Source organism: Zosterops lateralis (assembly GCF_965231275.1).
Source record: "Zosterops lateralis genome assembly, chromosome: W".
Lineage (NCBI taxonomy): Eukaryota > Metazoa > Chordata > Aves > Passeriformes > Zosteropidae > Zosterops > Zosterops lateralis.
In genome coordinates, this window is record NC_139801.1 from 19,094,547 (window position 1) to 19,120,134 (window position 25,588).

The 25,588-nt window shown below is 40.2% G+C and overlaps 1 protein-coding gene across 2 annotated transcripts in view; it reads left to right on the plus strand.

Annotated features, from left to right (window-relative positions):
* The window catches only part of LOC310922090 (dachshund homolog 2-like), a gene marked incomplete at its 5' end in the record, with an annotated part of 325,896 nt that overhangs the window by 261,779 nt on the left and 38,529 nt on the right, over window positions 1-25,588 (plus strand). For both annotated transcript variants that reach the window (XM_083882411.1, XM_083882410.1), the window contains 2 exons: window positions 7,059-7,194; window positions 9,194-9,274. In XM_083882411.1, coding sequence (XP_083738537.1) covers window positions 7,059-7,194; window positions 9,194-9,274 — 217 coding nt within the window. The remainder of the gene's footprint in view (window positions 1-7,058; window positions 7,195-9,193; window positions 9,275-25,588) is intronic.

The window sequence follows — 25,588 nt, forward strand, 5'->3', positions numbered from 1 at the left end:
GTAATTATTGCTGAGAGGTGCTATTTTCTGTGTGCTCTACAACTCACATTCATAATGTTTACCTGACAGCCAGAAAAATGTGGCCATCTCAGAATGCTCTGAAACACTTCTTCTCACAGTAGAAACGTTTCCCATTACAGACTTTCTAACATCAGTAATTTCATATCTCTCTGTGCATTCAATCCATTATGAATTGTTTTCAGAATATTGCAACATTTATAAAATAAAACTTCTCTACAATGAATATGATTTTTCATAGTATTAGATTTATTCTGTCCTGTTCCATAGCAGGCAGCCAATGGCTGGAATGGGACTGGGATATGTTGGAGGACTGACGTGTGAGACACAGGAGTTTGTTTGCTTCTTATAAGGTTAATTTTTGTGGCTGTATTTGAGGTGAAGGAGGAGTGAGCGTGCAGGTTTGTATCACTTTATTCACTGATTTGGAGAAATGACTCTGCTGGGAGATGTTCAGATCCTTTCAAATTGCATTAAATACCCTTCTCATCTCCTCCTTTGGAGGGAGGCTGTCCCTCTCCCTGCAGTGCCAAGAATGCCTGATTCCTTACCACCTTCATTGTGAGTTTTTAAGCATTGAAAACTTATTTTAAACTTCCAAGTGGAAAAAAAAAACAACAATCAGAAACATCTCTTTTTGCAGAGCTTGCAAAGGAAAATTGTTAGGCCAAGCACATCTAAGCTCTTAGTTCTGGCTTAGATCTTTTTAGTATTAGCTTAGTTATTTGCATTTGCCCTTAATGACTGATATGGCTATAACGTAGATGAGGTAGAGCATTATTATCATTAGTCCTGGGAGTGCCTTTCCTCTCTTCCATGGTGTCGTGATTTGAAAGCAAAACGAATGAGAGGCTCCAAGTCAGAAATACTATTTAATAAGAAAAAAGGTAAAAATAAAATAAAATAAATGCAATAACACAAAGGACCACTGACAGAGTCAGAATACAACCTGAGCAGGATGGTGGAAGCAGTCCAGATGAGGTGATCTTCCTGAAGCAGTGATCCTGTAGAAAGGTCTGGTAGCTCTGGTCCTCTGGGAATCCAGTAGGTAAAGGCTGCTTGTATTGTCCGAAATCCCAGCTTATATCCAGGTGAGAATGCTTGGCTCCTCCCCCTGGGCAGAGCATCTCACAATGGGATGATGAGTGTGAAGTGAGTCCTTGATGGCCCATTAAACAGAGATAACTCCTGGAGGGAGTTACCTGTGAGTCATGGGCAAGGCGTTGATGGGCCATTAGCAGAAGACAGCCCAAAGGCAGGGGGCTTGAGCACACTAGAACACTAGAACACTTGGTTTAACAGTTCATGAAGATGGTGATAGAATAAATACATCCTACACTACAACCCAGGACACATGGCAGCACTGGGTGAAAAATTCAGGAGAGGGGCACAAGTAGCAAGTTTCCACTGTGAGATCCTTTTAAGTTTCAGGCACTGTTGTGCTCTCAGATCCAAAGTAAAACATCAAGATCTTAGCCCAGGAGTGAAGGTTTCCACAGCTGTCCCAGTGACTGCTAATTCAAGAAATGGGGAAGAAGGCAGCTCCTCTTTGGCTGTTTCCCAACACCATCTGATTAGCTGCACTTCTCTGTTTGGCTGAGCAGCTGGCAATTAATGGATTGATATGAAGTAATCACGAGGTAATGGAATTAGTGAGTGAACATCTGGTATTAAAATCAGGAAATGTAGGAATTTATTATTTCTTAAATTCTGTGAGAAAATAATTGCCGGTTGACTACAACTAAAACAACTATATGTACACAGTGGAAAAAAATTGCATTTTAAATGGCACAGTACATATTTTAAGCAAATGACTTCCTGATACACTGCAAAAGATGAATAGGATCCAGCTGGCTTTCAGACACACAGATCCTATCTTGTTTTTTAGACCAGCTGTTTACCTTGTTCATCTCCAGTACCTACAGCAATCACAGGTACTATAAGTAGCTCAGAAGACCAACAAGTCACCCCCAGTCTTCGTGTGTGCTCATTTACAGGGTGGAATGACTCAAAATCCAAACCAAACTGCTCTTCTCTAGCCCAGAAATGGCTGTGACCATCCTAGTTCTTGTTGGCATCGGTTCAGGTGTAGCACAGCTCCTGCTTCCTGTGGCAGGGGTATTTTTTTCCTTGGAAAAGCCTAAATTGAGTAGTCCATCAGTTAAGGACTGTAAACTTTAGAACACTATTAAAAATGTGCTGCTTATTAGGATTCAAAGAGCATCAGTATCAACTAAAGTCAATTGGAAAGAAATACATCTTAGTATTAACTAAAAAAAGGAAGTGCTAGCAATTCAGGTCTTTGGTGACTGGAATTCTGAATTGTGTTAACTTTCCTTGTTCTTCTCACTTGCTGAGGATGGGATCCAGCCAGGAAGAGGGAGCAGAGGTAGCTCAACAGGGAATTCGGGCTGGAGGTGGGGAAGGCTGCAGGCAGACTCTGCCTCTGCCTGTCCTGACTTCACAGACCCCTCCAGAGGAGTCAGACTCTGGTTTCTAGATTTTTTTTATTTCTGTGTAGTCTATTTTGAGAATATGAATGGAGATCTTGAAACCACTGGGAGGTTGAGGTGTGGCATTATGAACATCCCAGTGTGCAAATTGATGCTGGGATTTTTTCTGCCAGAGCCCATGAACTCTTGTTTTTCCAACATGGTCAATATCAGCTTGAAATCTTTCTTACAACTCTTGAAAACTCTAATCTAGGCCTAAAACCAGTAGAATTTGCCTTTTTCCTTCATTTCCATTTCATTAGAGAGGGCGAATTCCAGCCACTGCAGAACCCTGTGGAGTAGAGTAGCAGCACCTCAATTAAATATGAAATATCAAGATAAATGTCTGAATAAAATATCCAAGACTCAGACAAACTTCCAAAACCTGCTTGTCAGCAGTGAAATGCCACTAAATCTGCTAGGAACTCATTAATAGATTAACATTTGGAAGAGTAATTACAACTACATTACAACTAAGAATAAAGAAAAATAAAAATCCAGCAGCATCGTTTCTCTAAACTCTTGACATAAAAGAAAGATCAATACTATTAAAAAAATCAGAGGTAAGGAATTAAGATCAAGATGATTATGTCAAAAATAGGTAAGCTGTTCATATATATTTCAAATAAAACTAGTGTGGATGCAACTACCTTGTAGTATTTCCTATTATTGGTATGGAATACTCCCTCACAGGGGAGGGAAGAGGGATATTGAGCTGAAATCAAGGATCTGTCTGGAAATTGGGTGAGTTCATGACTTCAGTGCCGTTAAGCTAAATCACAACTAAAATTAACAATGTCAAGCTTTGTCGCTACATTTTTTGAGGAAGAGGACACTGATTTTTAGTGAGACAAATATGTTACCCTTCAAGAGGATCAAATACTGGAAAAGTCCTTTTTGAGAATTTATGTTACAGCTCTGTAAAGGAAGGAAAAAGGATGAGATAAATAGGTACTGTAGGTAGATAAATAGGTAAGATCTTGAGAAATGTTTTAATTTTTCATAAAATTCTCACAATCTGCAGAATCCTTATGTATAATTCATTCAATTATAACCTGGAATATTAATCATGCAAATTTATGAATAGGAAGAAATTTAAATGGGGAAAATATTACTTTATTTAGGAATGTTTCTTTATTACTGTGAGTTTACCTAGTGTGGGACCCAGCTGCCCTGCAGGGTGCAGGGGGAACTGAGCCATTTTCAAGGGGAAAAAAATATATGAAAAGTAACAAGATTGTAAAATACATAGATGACAAATAAAATGAAGTCATCAATGTGTAGAACAAAATGTTAAGATTTTAGATTTGCAATTTTCCTATTTAAATGCCCTCATTGATTTGTTACAAATACTGTTAACTCTGTGTTTGGAAAATGGTGAAGACATTATCACTTGTGTTCTCATTTGTAATAAAATAGATTAACTTGCTGTGAAATTTTAACTAGGCTGAGACACAACAGTAGCTACCTAATGAACCAGAGCACATTGCTGTTAAGTAGCTAAATAGATGCATACTGATTACAGGACTGAAAAATGGATCTGTTTATCAGCAAAAGAAGAGTCTGCTCATAGCATTATTCATTATAGTAGGGGAAATTCAGCACGTTTCCACATAAACATGTAGAAATTGACAATTTCTTGATCCATATGCAGCCTCACATGGTGATACTCCATCCTCATTTGGAGCCCATATGATACAGAGGGCATTTCAGTTCCTTTGTTGCTTATAGGGAAAACTCTGCCTTCTCTGTGCCTAGAAATTTGTGTAACTGGTAAGACATTAGATAACATAAATCAACTAATTCTCTTTGAAAGTGATTCGCCGTGTGATTAAAAAGGACATTATTATTTGACACTTTTACTTCTGTCTGAAGATTTCAAACCAAGACCCCGAGTTTGAAGGCAAATTACTCCAAGCAGAGATTATTTCATAGTGAAAGACAATGGGAAATGCAGTTACCAGAAGGAGCTGGAATACTTTGCTTTTCCAAATCATCAGCTTTTGAATTACTCAAATAATTCCCATTTAAGATGACATATATGGCTGTTTGTGTGATATCTAAGTGTTAATTCCTAGTGATATTTGTTCATAGGGTTTGTTGCAGAACAGTTGGTGTGTCCTCTCCTTGGCTATTCATTTTCATGGTTGCAGTAGACAATGAAATTTACTTAAACTATGAAGTCTTCTGTAAAATTAATAATTTCAAAATGATATCTTAATTGTAAATTGAGTGCTCTTTGTGGCTAAAAGAGAGGAAATAGTGCCAAAGAGAACTGTTAAAACTGAAATCCAGGCAAATGAAATTGCAGTCAAAGTTGTAACCTGTTAGCAGGAACCTGTTTGGAAGCTATTACTTGCACAAAGGTAAAAACACACAGGATTTATCCACTCAGTATTGCATGTGTATGGTTCATTGTTATTTAGGACAGTAATTTTTGGGGTAAGAATGTGACTTTTAAAAGCAACTCAGTAAGCAGCACATCCACAAAGTCCCAACTCCCTTTTACTCATCTGTTCATCTCAGCAGACTCCAAACCCTCTCTTTTGGAGGCCAAAAGGAAGAAAACACAGGAGACTTTAGGCTCAGTGACTTGGACTTTTTTTTTTCTCCCACAGAATTTGAAAACTGCTTTGTATAAAAACATTCAGTTTTCAAAATTATAAAAACTTGTGATTCAACATAATAGACTCATATCTGTTAAATATTAGCAATAAAAGTCTCCCTTTCAGATCTATTAGTTACTATATGTTCATTAAATAACAGATAATTAGTGAAACTGATCCATTGAGGACTAACAGCTATGCAATAGATATACATCTGTTACATGGTTTTGAGGCTGGGTTGTTATTTAATGTACAATAAGAATCCTATTAAAACCACATCCAGTGCCACATTCTCAACTGGTGTGGTTGGAATAGGGAAATGCCATCCCATGCTCTGAGGAGGATCCAATCTCATGTTTCCTTTGCATAACTCTCAGAAGTATCTGTAAATACAAAGATGAGTGTGGCTTAGAGGGATGGTTTTAATGGGTAACAGAATATCCTTGTTGATCTTGCTGCTGGTGTAATTAATGAATTGCCCTGATACATCCAAACAGCAGCTTTTATATCAGGTATTTATAATGGAAAAACTTCTAGGAACCACCATGTTCTTCCCAAAGCTACATTATTGATTCAGGCTTCCACCTAGAAAACTGCATAAAAACTTCAGATGCTACTGAGTTTATTTTCCAGAGCACATAGTAAATTGCTACCAAGGAGCCAGATTGAATATTCCTAATGAAACATCTTCAGAATAGGTTAGAAAGGAGGGAAGATTGCAAAATATTGAGACAACTTTCCCAGATGAACTGTAATTGTGATTCTTAGTGAGGTAGAGACAAGAGAATCTCTTTTTTTTTAAAAAAAGGAAAGTTAGATTTCAGTTCTGGGTTTGCACAGGAAGCAGCTGATTGCCAGGGCTGAGGGCAACTCCAAAGGTTCTGGAGTTCTGTAAATTCAACCATTTTTCTTCATTAGTGTCTCTCCCTTGGAACTACACCTTCAAGGACTTGGATAGAGGTTTTAAAACTTAGAAGGCATTTTAAGAGAAAAATACCTGTAGTAACTGAGGCCCTGATTGTCCCTTTCAGAATATTCTCATTTTCTGTTGGTTCTGGGAACAGGAATGAAGGGCACTAAAATTTTTAATTATAAGTATGTGTGTGGAAACACTGGGTTGGAAGGATCTCAAGTGGTCTCACAATCGCTTGACTTAAGGATGGATTTTTACTTACGCCTTGCTTGTCTGACCTGTTCCTAAAAATTTTTACTAATGAAAATTCCATTGCATCTTCAGGCAATTTGCAAGTATAGATACACAGAACTGCAGAATTTCATTTTGCCTTTTTTAAAAAAAAATATTTTCTACCCTTTTTTATATTTTAATTAGAGGTTAATATCAAAGTTTCATGTACAAATATAAACATAAGAATTTGCAAGCGGACTCTTGTTTTGGTTAGCCAGTGGTGCTTTTCATGCAAGAGGGAAGTTCTTAGCAGAGCCACAGAATTTATCATTTGTCTAGGTGCTACCCTGAGAAGATACTGATGTAATTTATTCAGGTACAGATTCTAGTTACAAATTCACCAGTACAGATTCTAATTACAAATTTGACTGCATTTAGTGACAGTTCAGTCCAACTGTGAATGGTTTATTTGAAATGTGACTCATATGGCAATCTGACTACCTGTAGATTAAAAGTAGTTTGTGAAAGCAACATGAAAGAATATTCTATATGTTCCTAGGTGTGAAAAACTTAGAACATAAAAAGTTGCCAACAAGAAAAAGGTGGCAAATGATAAGCTAAGCTCAGACAAGTTGCTTGTAGAAGCCTGTGTTTGTTTTGGCTATACATGACTATACTGCTCTTAAGATGTGAGTTCTGTTCTCTGTTTACCTCAGAAACACCATTTGTTATCATTCCTTTTAAGCCTTTCTTTGTTTGAACCTTGGTGAAGCCCGTGGATGAAATGGCCCAGCCTTGCTTTGGTTTTGTTTGCAGGAGAGGATCCAGGACAGCCCTTCCCCGGCACCGTCCTTGGAGGACAGCCAGCGGCCCAGCAGCCATGTGTCCTCACACCCCAGCAGCAGCGTGTCCAGCTCCCCATCCCAGCTGGACAACACTCCCGAAAGGATCGGTCAGTGCAGCCTCGCCTTCCCCCCTCCAGCCGCTTGGGAAGTTTGTTGAAGCCAGTATTTATTTGCTGGGAGACTTGCAGGGAAGCGCTCGCTTGCTACGAAATACCCAGAAAGTTCATCCCTATGTTTTTTTAATTAAGTTCATCACTCAGTGTTGGATCTAATCACTGATAGCAGGATGGGGCAACCAAGAGGTGTTCCACGAGTTTTTTTGTTTAATTATCAGTCTCAGTGAAGGTAGAGACATAAAGGATGGTAAAATTCACACCATAAAAACAGAAACCAAAGTTCTCTTTGTTACAGGGCCTTTTAGAAGTTTTTTAGCCAATAGGCTGATGCTAAAAGCTTACAAGCTTCTACTTAAGCCAATCATTAAACACTACACATACACCTTAGAGCATACAATAGTTGCCTTTTCTATATTTTTTGCAGCTCAGAAACTTTCTCTGCTCCAAATATTTCAAGGCCTAAAATTCAACCCTGTTTCAAACCTCTATCTATGTAAGCTTATTGCAACTCTGTGAAAGTCCTTTGCTTTTTCAGTTCCCACAATTCCCCTCTTGGTACAACAGTATCCCCTGCACAGAGGGATCACCCTTGTACCCTTCCCTGGTCCAACCAGCTCCTTTGGCATGTTTGGGTAGGGAAATGCTGCTCAAAGCACCTGCAGTTGAAAAAGAGCAAGGTATCTTTTTCTTCACACGTGTGTGAGAAAAGTCACGGATTATATGATGACTTTTTTGTTCCAAAAACCTCCTTGTGCTCACACATTCCTTCATCACCCCGAGGCTGAGGCCTTTCTGGCTTTTTTGGTCTCTCCACCACAGCTTTCACAGCCTGTGCATTATTGGTTAAAATACTAATTCTGTCTAGAGAAAGTTTAGATTCTGTTCTTGGTGCTTCCAAGAGGGATCTAGGGCAAGTCAATTAACATCTTTTCACCTCAGTGTGTGTCAACACTGCTGTCTCCTCATGGCCTGGAGCCCTTGCAGGCATTGCTGAGCCAGATTTAAACCACAAAAGCCGTGCACTCCGGGTGAGTCACTGGAGAATTCCTTCCCATCCACAACCTACTTGTTTGCTTTCTGGAATTTTGCAGTTCTGACCCTGGTCCTTGCAGCAGCACCACAGCACTGCCCAGCACACTGGATAGAACCTGAATTCTTTGCCTAAATCTGTGTGTATGCAGGGCAGACACTGTGGAGTAGATTCCTCACATCTTTTTCCTGTGTAAAATATGGCTGGAAATACATAGGACAAGGAATTTTTAACTTCCTGTAGCAGCAGTGAAAAGAGACTGTTGATGTCTCTATGTAGAGATCTAGTGCTTACTGTTGTAAAGATATGGATAAATATTTTTAATTGACAGAAATAGAATGTTTTTACTTTTGCAATTATAAAAAGAAGCTCTCCCTGAAATATGCTGATGAAGTTTGCAACAAGTGTCCTCCCTGGAATAACTGTAAAGTCTGTAATTGGTGGATTGCAGAAAAGGAAATGTTTTAATCAAAGAAGAACAAAGAAAAGAGGCATCCTGAAGTCATAAACTGCACAGCTCTCACTGAGCCTGCAGGTGTTAAGTAAAGAATTCCCTTCAGCACTAAAATGAAGGAGGGGGGTTGCTGTCACCAATCAATTTGGGCTATGATCTGGCAATCTGTGTTTTTTATTAAGTTTACTGCTTTATAATAATTACTAATACTTAAATCCTTAAATGTATTTTTCCCCAAAATGGTTTTTGTGAAGTACTTTTCCCATTAATTAATTAATTTGAACAATTCATAAGAAATCACATTCACCTCAGTAGTAATTTGTGTTCTATCTTGGTGTCCTTTTCTAATAAACTTGAGCAGGTTAGCTTTTACTGCATATTTCACTTGGCTCTAAGAGTTTAAATAAGAAAACATCAACCAAGAGGAAATAAAAGTAATTTTTTTTTTTATCTTAACATTATTTTTACTGACAGTGTTATATAACTGTACCCTCTGATTCTTTTAGCCATGCTGACCAACAGCAGGGAAGGAGAACTCATTGACCAAGAAACTGGGACCAGCCTAAAAAAAATACAAAAGGAGAAAGGTAAAATCACAGACTGTTTTCCATCTCAGGCATTTAATTCCACTTATTATGTGTTTTATTCCTTTTTCTTGTGTTCTGCATATGCAATGACATATTACTAATTTAAGAGAACTAAGTGCCTAACTGCAATGAATAATGTACTCATGTGGAAGTGTAAGCAATGAGAACTTTACTTCTCTCTGTTTATATAGCATGAGGGTAATATTTTGCAGGTCTTCTGGCTCAATTATTTATGAAGTTCTGAGCAAATATTTGATCAGTCATGTGGTATTGTTTGTTTGCCTTCAGGGGATGTGTGTGCAGACTGCTCTGATGCTCTGGGTGTGCTATATAATTTTATATTGTGGCACCAGTGAGGGGTAGCAAGGGAAGAGGTGATGTTTGGTCTGCAGAGATTCTCCTGTAGGCAAGGAAGTGTTTCCTCTGCTGGATTCTCCTTGCAGAGGTTCTTGGGTGCTGGAGAAGGTGAATACTCAGGGATTTATTCTGGGAAAATACTGCAAAGAGATGCTGAGGGAGATAGTGAGGTTTTAGAGTGAAAAAGATGTGAAGGAAAAGAAATAGAAGGAAGAGACAACATAAGCTAAGTGTACTTGTAAGTCTACTAAGAATATTCATATTTATCATCATAAATGAAAGCACAAACTGATTTATATTTTGGTTGAGGTGATTGCCATGTATTTTCAGAGAAAACTAAAAGGCAGACATAGACAATTTTATGGGCTACTCAGAAGAGAATTTGGAGGCCCTCCATGCCCTGTGGTTCCAGAGTTATATAAAATTATTTGAGCAGTGTCATGGTTTTGTACAATCAGCTCTGTTCCTTAGCGGTCTGTGACTGATCCAGTCATGGGTAGGAAGAGCCTGAAACTTCCTCCTTATATTTTGTATTTTCATACTCAGCTCTCCTTGAAGACAGAAGCTGTTTTCTATTTACTGGTTTGTCTGGGCATTCAAGCACTTTCCTTATGAACCCCAAAAGAGCCCTTCTGTGCCATTCTGGGATAATTTTCTATCTGGATCATCCTGCTTAAATCCTTCCCTCTTGACTCCTGTTGACATTTACAGAAAGTTACCAGCCATAACTTCACTCCTAAGATTTAAAAATTCTATTTCTGTAGTAATTGCATAGTGAGTATTTAATCTAAGCCCGAAACTGTAGTTGATTTTAATTCTGTTGAACTGTGCATGGTTTCTTGACACATGTTCAGTCATTTTTCAGCGAAACAATTCAGTATCCTGTGGGGTTCAAAGATGCAAATCATGTACTTCTTGGTAGTAGCAGTTCTGTCACTCAGGATGGATGAAGGAAGGTATAGTTTAAGAATCTGAAAAAATAATTCAGAAATCTCCAAAGTGAAAATAATTGAACCTCCACCACCTGTGAACCCAATTCCCAGGCTCCTGTGATCACTCCTTTTAACATGGATAAAATCACAAAGATCTGATGCTAACATTTTGTGTGCCATAATTCTGCTTAAGATTAAAGTTGTGTAGGTTTATTCATTTCCTAGTCTACATTTTTGCATAATTTCTTTAATTGTTTAAGTACTGGGAAATGCATCTTCATACATGTGTTAGTTCTGCATGCACTTAGGGGATACTTTTAGAATTAATTTAGTGTTCAGAGATCCACCTGCATCAGAAAAAAGTGCTTTGAAATCATGAGACATTTTAAAATATTATTTTAGAGACAGAACAAAGTTTCTGATTTTCTGCTTGGTCTGCAGATATCAAGTTTTTCTCAGAAAATATGAGAATGAGTTTTTTTGGTTGTTTTTTTTTTTTCTTGTCATGTACAGGTGTGATTTTTCAAGTCATCCCATGGCTCCAGAACCAGAACCTTCTGATGACATTATAGTGGGACTAATATAGAAATTTTAAAGGCACCAACCTTGTATATCCAGGATTCCAAGCTGATTTTGCATTTATCAGTGGGACAGACCCATATTGCAGTTTCTGTAGGAACCAGTAGGGTTAGTCATCAATGATTTGTCCTGTGTAGATTCTTTGTTCCTAACACTGTTATTGTTTTCTACTGTGTAATTATTTTGAGCTCTGGTGCACCTCAGTTATGTTGAGTGTTTTAGAGTCAGATATAGACAGTGTGAGGAGTGTGATCTGTGCTGCCTTGCCCTGCAGAAAACATCCATGTAATTTGTATACGGAGCAAGCTTTGTTTTTCCAAACTTGCCATTGCTCTTACCAAGGCAAAATATATTCACTATGGAAAAGATTTTCAAAATTATTAAGAAGGAATGTAGTTAAAAGTATCAACAGTTATTAAGTATGACAAGTAAGTGGTTTATACAACCATGGCAAACATATGTTTTCACATCTGTTTTGAGTAATATCATCATGATTTTAAAAATTATTTATAGCTCTGAAGGCCATAAAATGCCAGCTTTGCTGTAAGTTGGAAGTTTTCAAACAACAAAGAAATTATTGAAGGCATATATTGAACGTGGGTTTGTGTTATATACCTTGACATAACTTCACAAAGCTGAGCTCTCTATAACAATTAAGATAGCAACAAATGAAAATTAAGGAACTCAAATTTATCAGGAGTACAACTTATGTGAAATCTTAGCATAAAAAAATGATAAAAGTTATTGTAATGATTATAGACAAAATACCCATCAGGACACACAGATTTTGTTTTCCATGTCCCATTTTAAGATCTCAGCAAGAAACAAAAATGTTCCACTTTGTGCTTATCAAAGTAATTTCAAGGTGATTAGGGCTGAGGAGAACATGGCTGCACAACAATGCTTCTTTAAAAGACATTTAATATGAGGTTGTTGGAATTCCTGTGATTTGTTTGCATGTGTTGGCGGGGCAGAATTTCCAGAATTGGTGGCTGTCTCGTTGCAGAGCATTTAGAGCCCAGTTACAGCCATACCTTTAAACTTTTTGAAGGAGAAATGCCACTGAATCTCAATTATTCTGCATCCTTTCATCACCCTTTTGGAGGAAGTATGGTCAGATTTAACATTAGAGGGCAACAAAGTCAAACTTCTTTGGAAGTCTGTATGGTTTGGGGTCTTTTTATATATATCTAAAATTGTTTTTACTGCATGGATTACACACAGTACTGTATTTTTGTCAAATGCCTTTTTCTGGCATGTTACACCAGCATTTTGCTTGTGCATCTATTTCTGATTGAAAATCATATCAAGAGTAATCTATACTTTATTTTGAAATCATTAGTGCAAGGAAACAGTTTCAAAATCCTCCCTAGAACACAGCCCCACATTTTACCTGCACAATTACTCACAGAAACTACACTTTAAATTCATCTGCTTCAATACATATCCTGAAAAAAAGTCTCTATTGTGTGGGGTAGGATTGTGTTTGACATAGCCCTGTATAGGCTTTACAGAAACCTCCATATGAATTCTGGCATTAGGAAGGTGAAATGAGCCAGAAAAGAATTTGGCCATGCCTTCCAGCCGGATTTAGATGCTGGTACAATTATTCTGTTTGACTGCATGACAAGAAATATTTCAAACTCCTCACATAGGCTGGAGCAATAAAAGGCATTGTCCCAACTCTTGCCACAGTGAAATCAGTGGGAATGTACATTATGTCTTCAATGAGAACAGTTTGACCAAAGCTTGGCCTTTTGGAAGGGTTTTCCCCCAGCTCGTGCTGCTGGTTATTATCCAGACATGGATAGCATGTTCACATGGGGTTTGGGGTGCAAACCAGAGGAAAATATTGTAGGAAAATTCAATTAATGACCCATATTGTCACTTACCCACTGTTCATGAAGTCTGTGAGTACAAATAAATATGATTTTTTGCTTAGAAGGGGACTTGCCCTGCACTCCCAGAGCTGCTTGGGGGCAGTGCTCCCTCCTTCAGCCCATCCTGCATCTCCAGAGACCAAATCCAGACTCTGGGGCTGTGTCCTGTGGCCCAGCACACAGTACTCTCCAAACTCTGCATCTGGCAGCTCTCCCTTCCCAGTTTATTAAAGAACACCTTTCCCTTTATTGCTTCAAGGAAAGGGGAATTTTGCATCATTTCTGTCTGCTGAGTGAAATATTTTCATATGGCCAGAGAGCGTGGTAATGAAAGAGTAACCATATTTATTGATTGTATTTCATTAGCAGAAAAGAGGGTTTATACTGTTTAAATTAATCACTGCCAAAGGACTGGGCTACTCAGGATGTGAGGGGAGGAGAATGAGCAGGTGCAGAACACCTGAAATAGCAACAGGCTGGTGGGGGCTCTGCTCCAGAGAGGGGACTTTCCCATCAATTAATCTGAAAGCATCCAGATGGAAAAGGGAAGGAGTGAGAAGGAGAACAAGGAGCACAAAGCTGAACCCCACAGTGTCTGTGCAAAGTGTGCAGTAGGTGCCAGCACCTCACATGGTCTCTGTCCTGCTTGTTTGACATGTCAATACTGGCATGTTAAAGATATAATGAGAAAAAAAGCTATATTCTTCACAAATGTGTTCATGAATACATGAAGAACTCCCCAAATCAGGCATGAAACCATGTTCATTCTGGTATCTAAGTGTGTGTATCACAGACCCTGGGGTTGTTTCATCAGCAGTAGGTGCAATAGTACATGAATTTAAAGGTTCTTTTCCCCAAAACCTTGAGTGACATTTGCAGTGCAAAAGTCCACTGGATAAGTCAGAGATATTTTTACATTTTCTATCCTCAGAAAATAATGAATGATAAGAAGCACAGTGCTCTATTCTGGGTGGAGGCATTTTCCACAAGTGTTTTTTTGTTGTTAAATTTAACCTACAAGTGAACTGACAATTGTTAAAAAGGTGGCTTAATAGTAGATGTGATTGTCTGTCAGTCAGTCAATCCACAAAAACCCAAACTCATAAAACCAAGGCAAACTCTATTAACACTTAGATTCACAAAATGTAAATAATTAATAAAGGTAAAGCTTTCATTTTTGAAGTGTCTGTACTCATGGCGTTATGATTGTGTGCTTAACCATTGCTGAAAGATTTATAAATGTAAAGGCAATTATGCAGGAGATGCTAGTGAAGTACTCCAAGGTCACACCTTTTACATTAAGCTTATATTAGAGCTTTATTTGCAGAATTATTTTTAGGAACCTTTCTCTGATGAGTAAAATACCTACTTCATAGTTATCTTGGCAGATGGGCTAAGGCAGTTTCTTGCATTGATATATAATTTATTCATGTGTTTTATTTATTAGATTTCAGTGACTTTAATGTATCACTGTCTAAACACTACAAATTATGAGTCTGTATAAACATGGTGAAATAATGAAATTTTCTTTACTGAAAAGGCTTTGAAACAAATTTTTAGTAAGGTATTCATGTCACTCTGTGCAATAAAATGGGCAAATAAGAGGCAAATCAGGAAGCTACTCTTCAGTCAGTTGTCTCTTCAGGGGCATTCCCACTTTTCCTCCAATACTGGGAATTGTTTTATGTAGGTTCATCTGAGCTATATCAAATTTGAAAAGTATAAGAAGAGGAGAAAAATTGTTGATTGGTACCCAGTGACCTAAGAAAGCTTTTGGATTAGGCCCAGGAATCTTTTCCTTAGCACTGGTCTTAAAACTGACCTGCTGGATTCTCTGTTTGGTGTTTCCTCTGGTGCAAAGTCATTGAAACGCCACGGAAAGAACTCCACAACTAATAGTAGTTGTTAGAGCGGTATGTATTTATCGACGTTGAGATGTGTGGGGAATAATTTCACCAAAGACACGCATACCCACCAGGGAACTTGCCCTCCTTATTATTCCCTGAGGTCTTACATATGCATGACATTCCGTGGTCCTCCTTCATACATATTAATTCCCTGACCCCACCCATCTGTGCTCGGTATGGTAATTACTCCACGCCCTTCTGGGCATGCTCAGTCCTTAGTGGTGGTGGTCTCCAGGCTGTGGTAGTGGTCTTCTGTCATTCACCTCTTCACTATTATCTCTCCCATGTGTGCTTTGGCCCTCTTGGCACGTTTTCAAGGGAACATAGCATCTTAGAGTCTGTGTTTTGTTTTGTTTTGTTTTGTTTTGTTTTGTTTTGTTTTTTTATCTGCACCCTTAGCCCTGTTCTTCTGCTGTTTAGGCTAGTTCTTCTAGTTCTTCTTCTGAGTATGCCAAAGGTTTCCCATACTTGTGGTGCTCAGATATATGTGAAAGGATAACTGACACAGCATTCAGTGTTCACTAAATGTCTTCTAAAATGCAATCTCATATATTCTAAAGTACTACTTGGAATACTTTTTAACATACAGTATATGTTCTTAAATCTACTATAAAGGATCAGCTGGGATTTTTCAAATCTATGTCTCAGTCATTAACCTGAGACCTGGAGCTAGTGACATTCTTAATGTCTATGAGTTATTAAATAAGTTTGCCTTCAGTCCTCATTATGAGCAGTAAGATGTGGACAATCTGTGTCCTGTGAGGTTGCTGAATGTTTTTTGTCATGTTACAGAAATCCTTGAGGTCTTGGGGAATGCACCAACAGGGGCTCAGCCTCCTCTGCCTGAGCACTAAACCTGCTCAGGGGCACAGTGCTCCTGCATTTATGTGCCCAAGTGTGCAGCTGTGCACAGACAGGAAGAAAGGGATAAAAATACAGATAAAAATTCAAAATATTAATAAAAATTGTTTATTGGTGACTTTGGAAGTTATGCAGTGTTTGTGACTGAGGAAGACTTTCAAGAAATTCACAGAAGCTGCGCTTCATAAAACACAGTTCTTTCCTGAGGGTTCCTACCAGTGAGCCAGAGTTTGTCCTGCTGCCCATAGCTGGATGTTCCAGATCAGTGAAATACAGAGCTCACAATTGTGACAGCAGTGTGTGCTCCTGCTGTCAGAAGAGCAAATCCAGCACTGGTGGATGGTATTTTGTGTAGCATTTTTTGTGTACTCAAGGACTTTTTTTCTAATTTGATCTTGAATATCTAAGATGGCTCTGTGGAATGTGTGTGTGGAGTGTGTGACTGTGTAACAGTCCCATTAAGATGGCAATTAAGGGCTCTCTCTTCCCTTTTGTGGGCTTGTTGCCCAGAGGCTTCTGGGGACAGCAAGGCTGAGACAAAACTTCACATTAAGGTTCATCTCCAAAGTGTTTTAGAATGTTTAGTGCATTAGAATATTCCTGATAATAACAAGTAATAAATCCTTAGTGAACTTCTAACCCTAACCATTCAAGGATTCTGTGCATAAGATAGTGAACTAACCTCAGAGTGGAAGTAGAAAAAGATTATTCTTGATGTGTAGTCATGAAACCAGAATAAATGTGTTCTTCATTATATCTCAGACATAGTGTTGAATTCCTTTGATAAAGTTACATGAATTAGTTAGAAGTTAGCAGAGCTGATAAAGGCCCATGTGCTCATCTCAGAAACCACTGGGGCTGCAGATTGCAGGAAATCAGATTTCATGTTTGATTGTTAGGGCAGAAGACACCACTTCAACACTTTGGACTCTGTGTGGGATTTGTGTTACAGCCACTGTGGTTTCTGGGGATGGACAGTTCTCTCAGTAGAGTTTTCATATTATCAGCTGTCCTTTGGAAATTCATCATCATGCCTGAAAGAGCAGGAGCCTACAATTGTAATCAATCAATATAATTTCAACTGGATTAGCTCAGTTTGTTACAGCCTGGTGATGATAATGCCAAGGTTTTAAGGGGGATTTTATCCTTGCGTGGGCCATTCACTGAAGAGTTGGACTTGAACATCCTTGTGGGTCCCTGCTTAAGATTCCCAGCTGTGAATATCCTTGTTGTAGCAGGATTGATAAAAAGGTGGAAGGAGAGACAGCTGTGAACTCTGAAATTGGAGGCGAATGAGTAAAAGCTAGAAAGAGGGATTACTCCAATACAAAATTCCCCAGCACACTTCTTTGGTCATGCTCAGCCTTTCCATGTTGGTGTCAAAATCCCAACTGATTTATTTTCTTCTTTTATTTTGTAGTCAGTGTGAAAGTTGTTTCCGAAGCAGATTTTTCTTCTAGTTGACAGAACGTGAAAGGCTATAACAAGCAGTTTAATAAATAAAATTCTGCATCCAGGTGTATTCCAAGATGTTATAGTCTATAAAACATAGTACAGTTTTGAATCTGTCTTACCCACCACTGGGGCTGCTCTGTGATGTTTTGATAGTTAGACCTGGCTTGTGTGAATTTGCTGACATATCCCGTGGCTTTTTCGGGTATGTGTTGTCAGCAAGGGGATTCAGAGCTGTACAAATTTTGCTGACAGTTTGGTGGAGAGCCTCTTGTGGTGTGGTGGAAGATGTCTTTTTGATGTGGAATATGTTGGATGATGGAGCATCTCCAGGAGATGGCTGAGCTGAAGCAGAAAATGGGATATGTGTGTGTACACGTGCCTACTCACAGAGACCAGAAAATAAGCATTGTTCAGAAAAATAACATGTTATTTATACATCTGTAACCTCTGGGGACTTCTTAGATGCTGTGGATTAGGAGACTGGCCTGTGTTTGTTAGTTTTCTCTTGGTTTTCATTAGTTTGAAACTCTAGAAATTGACTGTGATGATGGTGCCCTCCAGGCAAAAGTGTGGAGAGATTCACATATTAAAGGAGGAGTCGCCAGAGCTGCTGTTTGACTTTTGACATTATTGTCATTGTTGTCGTATCGCCTTCGGCACCAGAGGCAGGAGGGATTTAGGCAGAAAAGAGAGTTGGAATTGCTCTGTAAAACCATAGATCTATATTTATACTTATGTATATTTATATACCATTTATATATACAAAATTTTATTTTAACTGATATATTACAAGAAAAGCTTAATATTTCTGTAAAATCACCAGCAATATTAATAAAAATAATAAGGATTATATAACAAAATAATTTCTTTGTACAAAGCTTTTGATATTTAAAGAAATAAAAAAGAAATCCACCAATATTCAAAAACTAATTAATAAGTTCCTGAGAAACAGTTCTGTTGTTTCAAGAATGGTCATTGTTAATTTCTCTCCATACACAGGTGTGGAAAACTCATCAGAAAATGAGTCAAGTATTTCTAGATTAGAGTCTGATTCACAATAAGAATTCTCTCTAATACAGAAAATAACTTTTCAGCAGCCTGTTTAAGATGAGTACTTTGTAAGCATCACTTCCTATATGGGCCATATTAAATATTGTATGGAGCAGGCTGGAGCTTTCATTTTACACAACTAGCAGCTCATGTATCATCAGTCACATAAAATACTGAGGATAAATGGTCCCAGGTATCTGCAAAGTATGATTATCTTTCTAGAAGAGTTGTTGCTAAATTGGCAGAATCAGTGTGGGGTTTTTCACCAGTGAGGGCCAACCTACACAGATTAATAAATTGTAATAGCAGAACTGAAGGCTCAAAGTTTGCAGTTTGTTCTTTTTGCTCGATTTTTCTTGTAATTTTTGCTGTTTCGAGCAGCAAAGTGGCTGGGCTGGGGCCTTCCTGGCTGACTCCAGTGAAAGTATGTTCTGATATTCCAGTGTGGAAGTTGTTGGGGAACTGGTTTCTCTTCTATGACCTACAAGAACATCTATTCCCATTTCCTCTGTAGAAAACTTACAGTCTCAAGGACCATCATTTATTCCTTAATATTCCTCCTCATTTGAAAAGGAAAATTTCAGCTCTCTATACATGAAACTGCCTGGTTTTCTGGTTTGTTTTTCTTGAAGTCTACACATAAAAATAAAGCTACAGAGAAATTCCTGCTGGCAAAAGACCAGCAGCATCCTGCAGTACTCTCCTGAAGGAATTACTATGGGAAGTGTCTGTAGTGTAGCTTTAGAATGTTTGCATCACTAAAATGAGACTGTTTATCTAAAAAAAGAGATTATAACAGAAGAAATCCAGAAGGCATAATAATATATATTAAACCTTATTTTCCAGGCTGTTGAATCAATTTATAGGAATATGTGAGTGAACAGGAAGGTAACAGCATCTGGTAGAAATAACAGTTTCCCTTCCTGAGTTACCAAATTAGCTATGAGAAGGTGATTAAAAAATAAAATATAATGATTTCTGATAGAAATAGGTAAACTGCATGGGCTTTGAGATAAGAACTTGACAAATGTGTAAAATAAATGCAAAACTGATTTTGAAAAGGGGAGAGATTATCATTTTCTGTGTTGTGTGCCACAGTTTGTGCATTTCAAATGTTGGCAGTTGGCTTCTTTTCAAAACTGATATATAATGATGTTTGCTGTGGAAACAATTATCCTAAAATAATTTAAAAGGATTGTATCCCCTTTTTGTTTGCCTATAAAGACCACATTCAGTTTATATATAGACAGAAAGATCTCCACTTGCATCTATAAGACAGTTCTTAAATCATTCTAAATTATTGATGTACACAAAGAACTCTTTCCACTTTTGTTTGAAGTTTTATTTCTGTGGCGTTGTGCTTTCTAATTGTACTTTCAACTGCTATGACATCTGTTATAGTTGTTTCAAAAACTTTCCATAGTTTTCTTTTTTAATGATACAGTCTTTTCAAAGACAAACTGTCTTCATTTTGAGCAAGAAAAATAATTAGTTGAAAAAAGATCACTGATTTGGCCAGCGAGCTCACCATTTTACTGTGGTTTTTTTTCACAAGTTGCTGTTTTATATGATTCCAGCACCTATTCAACAGAAAGCTGGCCAAGAGGAATTAATATCTGCAGTAACTCAGAAACCATAGAGCACCAGCATATGTCCCTTGCTTCTCCAAGGAAATCCAGGACTTTATTCTAACAAAAAGAGCACCAAGAAAGTACTTCACAAACTGATAGTCTCTATATGTCTAACAGATAGAAAAGTAAGCTGCTATTCCAAGCTGCTGTGCCCAACAATAAATTAATAAAGCTCAGCAATTGAAGATGAGATTAATGCTTAAAATTCTGCTTAGAAACCCTGTTTATTATAACTGGTGATAGGAATATGTGGTGCAGCAGTAAACAGGTTTCTAATGATCTGTGACATAATGCAGTCTTACCTCTGGTGTAAAATCTAGGAGACATTTAAAGTATCCCAGATTAGGAAAGCACAATGTAAAGACATTTCCTTGTCTTTTTCAGAAGAGGGGATTTTTGCCCTTAAGGTAGAATTTTTTGGAAAAATTTAAGCCCTGGACTCTGGTCCAGTTGTGGTACACTAACCTTTTAAATTAGAAGTTGCCTAGAATTCATATAATAATTAATACAACACTCGGGGATTTAATTGACCACAAGATTAAACTATTAAGGAAAAAATTTCATCCTAATTGAGAATTGAACCCCTACCCTTTATTCATGGAGTGTCTGCTCTGCTACTTGGGTCGTGAATTGGGGGTTGACTGTCTAGAATCTCCCAAGGAACAATTATTTCACGTAATGGTGCTAACACATCCTGACATAAGGCATTTTTATGGGAGTCCTTTTTTCCCTTGGATTTAGAGAGATGTCCTGAGCACAGCAAGGAAAGCCATTGGATGTGGGGAAGAAAGATGGAAACAAAAAGGGATTTGCAGTTTCCTTTCACACTCAATCCCAGCACTCTTCATGTTTCTGCTTAGATTCTGCAATGTGATTTTGCTGCATATTTAAGTGTCCTCTTGTTGTGGTTTGAAAGCAAAACGAGTTAGAGGCTCCAAGTCAGAGATATAATTTAATAAAAAGAAAGGCAAAAAGGTAAAAACAAAATAAAATAAATGCAATAACACAAAGGATCACTGACAAGGTCAGAATACAACCTGAGCAGGATGGTGGAAGCAGTCCAGGTGAGGTGCTCTTCCTGAAGCAGTGATCCTGTAGAAAGGTCTGGGAGCTCTGGTCCTCTGGGAATCCAGTGGGTAAGTGCTACCTGCACTGTCCCACATACCAGCTTATATCCAGGTGAGAATGCTTGGCTCCTCCCCCTGGGCAGAGCATCTCACAATAGCATGAGAAGTGTGAAATGGGTCTTTGATGGCCCATTAACAGAGATAACCCCTGGAGGGAGTTACCAGTGACTCATGGGCCATTAGCAGAAGACACCCCCAAAGGCGTTAATGGGCCATTAACAGAAGACACTCCAAAGGCCATTAGCAGAAAAGGCAGGGGGCTTGGGAAAACACTAGCCCACCTGGTTTCAACAGTTCATGAAGATGGTGATAGAATAAATACTTTGTGTACATCCTACACTGCAACCCAGGACATAATCCACCCCTTATTCTATTACCATCTACATCATATCCAAATCAGTACATTCTTACAAAGATATGCATACACATAGAGAATAAAATGTTACACACTGTTCTCACTTAAAATTAAGTCTCCCTGTGGTACACAACGCGTTTCCACATCTTTCTGCATTACCCACCAAGTGTGACCAGGTCCTTGAGCAAAGACAATCCCACGGATGGGTCTGCCTTTTCCTGAGGCAGGATTAATCCAAACAGTCTTCCCTAAAATCCCTTTCATATGTACTGCAGGGACTTTATCTCCATCCACTGTGTGCAAGGGTTCAGGCTGGGCAGGACCACCTCGATTGATAGACCCTCGGGTGTTGACCATCCAGGTAGCTTTGGCTAAGTTCATTTCCCAATTCTTGAAGGTACTCCCGCCAAGTGCCTTCAGGGCAGTCTTTAGTAGTCCATTGCACCGTTCAACTTTTCCGGCAGCTGGTGCGTGATAAGGAATGTGATATATCCATTCAATACCGTGTTCTCTAGCCCAGGTGTTTATAAGGCTGTTTTTGAAATGGGTCCCATTGTCCGACTCAATTCTCTCAGGGGTGCCGTGTCTCCACAGGACTTGTTTTTCCAGGCCCAGGATGGTGTTCCGCGCAGTGGCACGAGGCACAGGGTAGGTTTCCAGCCATCCAGTGGTGGCTTCCACCATGGTCAGCACGTAGCGCTTTCCTTGGTGGCTTTGGGGAAGGGTGATGTAGTCAATTTGCCAGGCTTCCCCATACCTGTACTTCAGCCATCGTCCACCATACCACAGAGGCTTCACTCGCTTGGCCTGTTTGATTGCAGCGCAGGTCTCACAGTTGTGGATGACCTGGGAGATGCTGTCCATAGTAAGGTCCACCCCTCGGTCACGGGCCCATCGGAATGTCGCATCTCTTCCTTGATGACCAGAGGCATCATGGGCCCAACGAGCTAAGAACACTTCTCCCTTGTGCTGCCAGTCCAGATCCACCTGTGATACTTTCACCTTGGCAGCTTTGTCCACCTGCTCGTTGTTGTGATGCTCCTCATTAGCCCGGCTCTTGGGTACGTGCGCGTCCACATGTCGAACCTTCACGGTCAGTCTCTCTACTCGGGCAGCGATGTCCTGCCAAATGTCAGCGGCCCAGATGGGTTTTCCTCTGTGCTGCCAGTTGGCCTTTTTCCAGCGATTCAGCCATCCCCACAGAGCATTAGCTACCATCCATGAGTCAGTGTAGAGATAGAGCCTCGGCCATTTCTCTCGTTCAGCAATATCCAAAGCCAGTAGGACAGCTTTAAGCTCTGCAACCTGACTCGACCCACCTTGTCCCTCGGTAGCCTGTGCAACTTGTCGTGTGGGGCTCCAAACTGCAGCTTTCCATTTCCGGTTAGCACCTACAATTCGACAGGAGCCATCAGTGAAGAGAGCGTATCGTCTTTCAGTCTCCGGTAGCTCATTATATGGTGGGGCTTCCTCGGCACGCGTTACTTGGTTTTCTTCTTCTTCAGACGATAATCCAAAATTCTCACCTTCTGGCCAGTTTGTTATAACTTCCAGAATCCCAGGGCGATTTGGGTTTTCAATACGGGCGCGCTGTGTGATGAGAGCAATCCATTTGCTCCATGTGGTGTCAGTGGCGTGATGTGTGGAGGGAACCTTTCCCTTAAACATCCACCCCAGCACTGATAATCGGGGTGCTAGAAGCAGCTGTGTTTCAGTACCAATCACTTCTGAGGCAGCTTGAACTCCTTCATAGGCGGCCAAGATCTCCTTCTCTGTGGGAGTGTAGTTGGCTTCGGAGCCTCTGTAGCTTCGGCTCCAGAATCCCAATGGTCGGCCTCGAGTCTCCCCAGGCACCTTCTGCCACAGGCTCCAGGACAGACCGTTGTTCCCGGCTGCAGAGTAAAGCACATTCTTCACATCTGGTCCCGTCCTGACTGGGCCAAGGGCTACTGCGTGAGCAATCTCTTGCTTGATCTGAACAAAGGCATGTTGCTGTTCAGGGCCCCAGTGGAAATCATTCTTCTTGCGGGTAACCAGATAGAGAGGGCTCACAATCTGACTGTACTCAGGAATGTGCATCCTCCAGAAGCCTATGGCACCTAGGAAAGCTTGTGTTTCCTTCTTGTTGGTAGGTGGGGACATGGCAGTGATCTTGTTTATTATCTCTGTGGGGATTTGGCGACGTCCATCTTGCCACTTGACTCCCAGGAACTGGATTTCTTGAGCCGGTCCTTTAACCTTACTTCGTTTAATGGCAAAACCAGCTTTCAACAGAATCTGGATAATCTTCTCTCCTTTCTCAAAGACCTCCTCTGGGGCGTTTCCCCATACGATGATGTCGATGTACTGCAGATGTTCCGGAGCCTCACCTTTCTCCAGTGCAGCCTGGATCAGCCCATGGCAGATGGTGGGGCTGTGTTTCCACCCCTGGGGCAGTCGGTTCCAGGTGTACTGCACGCCCCTCCAGGTGAAAGCAAACTGGGGCCTGCACTGTGCTGCTAAAGGAATGGAGAAGAAGGCATTGGCAATGTCAATGGTCGCATACCACTTTGCTGCCTTGGACTCCAGCTCATATTGAAGCTCTAACATGTCTGGTACAGCAGCACTCAGTGGTGGCGTGACTTCATTCAGAGCACGGTAATCCACTGTCAGTCTCCATTCTCCCCTGGACTTACGCACAGGCCATATGGGGCTGTTGAAAGGTGAATGAGTCTTACTGACCACCCCTTGGCTCTCCAGTTTACGGATCATCTCATGTATGGGAATCACAGAGTCTCTGTCAGTGCGGTATTGGCGGCGGTGTACTGTTGTTGTGGCAGTTGGTACCTGTTGTTCTTCGACTCTCAGCAGTCCCACAGCAGAGGGGTCATCTGAGAGACCAGGCAAAGTATTCAACTGTCTGATGTTTTCTTTCTCAACTGCAGCTATTCCAAAAGCCCAATGATATCCTTTCGGGTCTTTGAAATATCCATTTCTGAGATAGTCTATGCCGAGAATGCATGGGGCCTCTGGACCAGTTGCGATGGGGTGTTTTTGCCACTTGTTCCCAGTTAAACTCACTTCAGCCTCTAATACAGTCAGTTCCTGGGACCCTCCTGTCGCCCCAGAAATAGAGATGGATTCTGTTCCTACATACCTTGATGGCATCATGGTACATTGGGCCCCAGTGTCAACCAACGCCGTATATTTTTGTGGGTCAGATGTGCCAGGCCATCGGATCCACACAGTCCAGTAGATCCGATTGTCCCTTTCCTCTTCCTGGCTAGAGGCAGGGCACCCCTATTCCTGGTCATGGCATACATTGTTCTCCTGTACGTATGTTTCTGAGGTCCCTTCCAGAGGATCAGTCATATTATCATTCCTGTACCGTCTGGAGTTCTGAGAGACTGGGGCAACCTTGATTCTAGATGGGCTTCTTGTGGTAGGTGTTCCTCTTTTCAGTTCACGTACCCGGGCTGCTAAGGAGGAAGTGGGTTTTCCATCCCACTTCTTCATATCTTCTCCATGCTCTCTAAGAAAAGACCAGAGGTTACCCCGTGGTGTGTATCCTCTCTCCCTGGCTGGGGGATGCCTGCTCCTAATGGCAGAGACTCTCGTCGGCTCTGGTGAGATATGGTAAATTTCTTCCTTAAGTTCTTTTAATTTCTGATGGCCTTCTTCAATCAAGCTCCGGACTTGCTCAGCCAGTCTTGTTTCCACAGACGAGACATGGGTGCGAACTGGGGCGATGACAGTGTCCTCGTAAATTCTTAATTTATTAGCCAAGACATCCACCTTGTCCTCACCTTCCCTCCATTGCAGTGTTGCCAGGTAACGTGAGTGCATCTCTGGTCCAAGCCATGCAAGTCTCAGTCACATCCGTGATGTGCACTGGACATCATCTGGGTTTTTAGGAAATCTCTCGTTTTCTGAAAAAATGATCTCCAGCACAGCCAATTCCCTCAGGCGTTGGATACCTTGTTCTATTGTGCTCCATTTGCCTTGGTGCACTTGGAGGTCTTCTTTACAAAGGTATCTGTCTTTCACACTTGTTAGCAGTCGCTGCCAGAGGCTGAGAGGTTCTTGGGTTTTCCCAATCCCCTGGTCAATGACCACATCCTGGGACAGCGATCCCAGTTGCCTGGCCTCAATTCCATCCAGAATGGTGTCATTGGCTGCAGCGTCCCAGATGTGGAGCAGC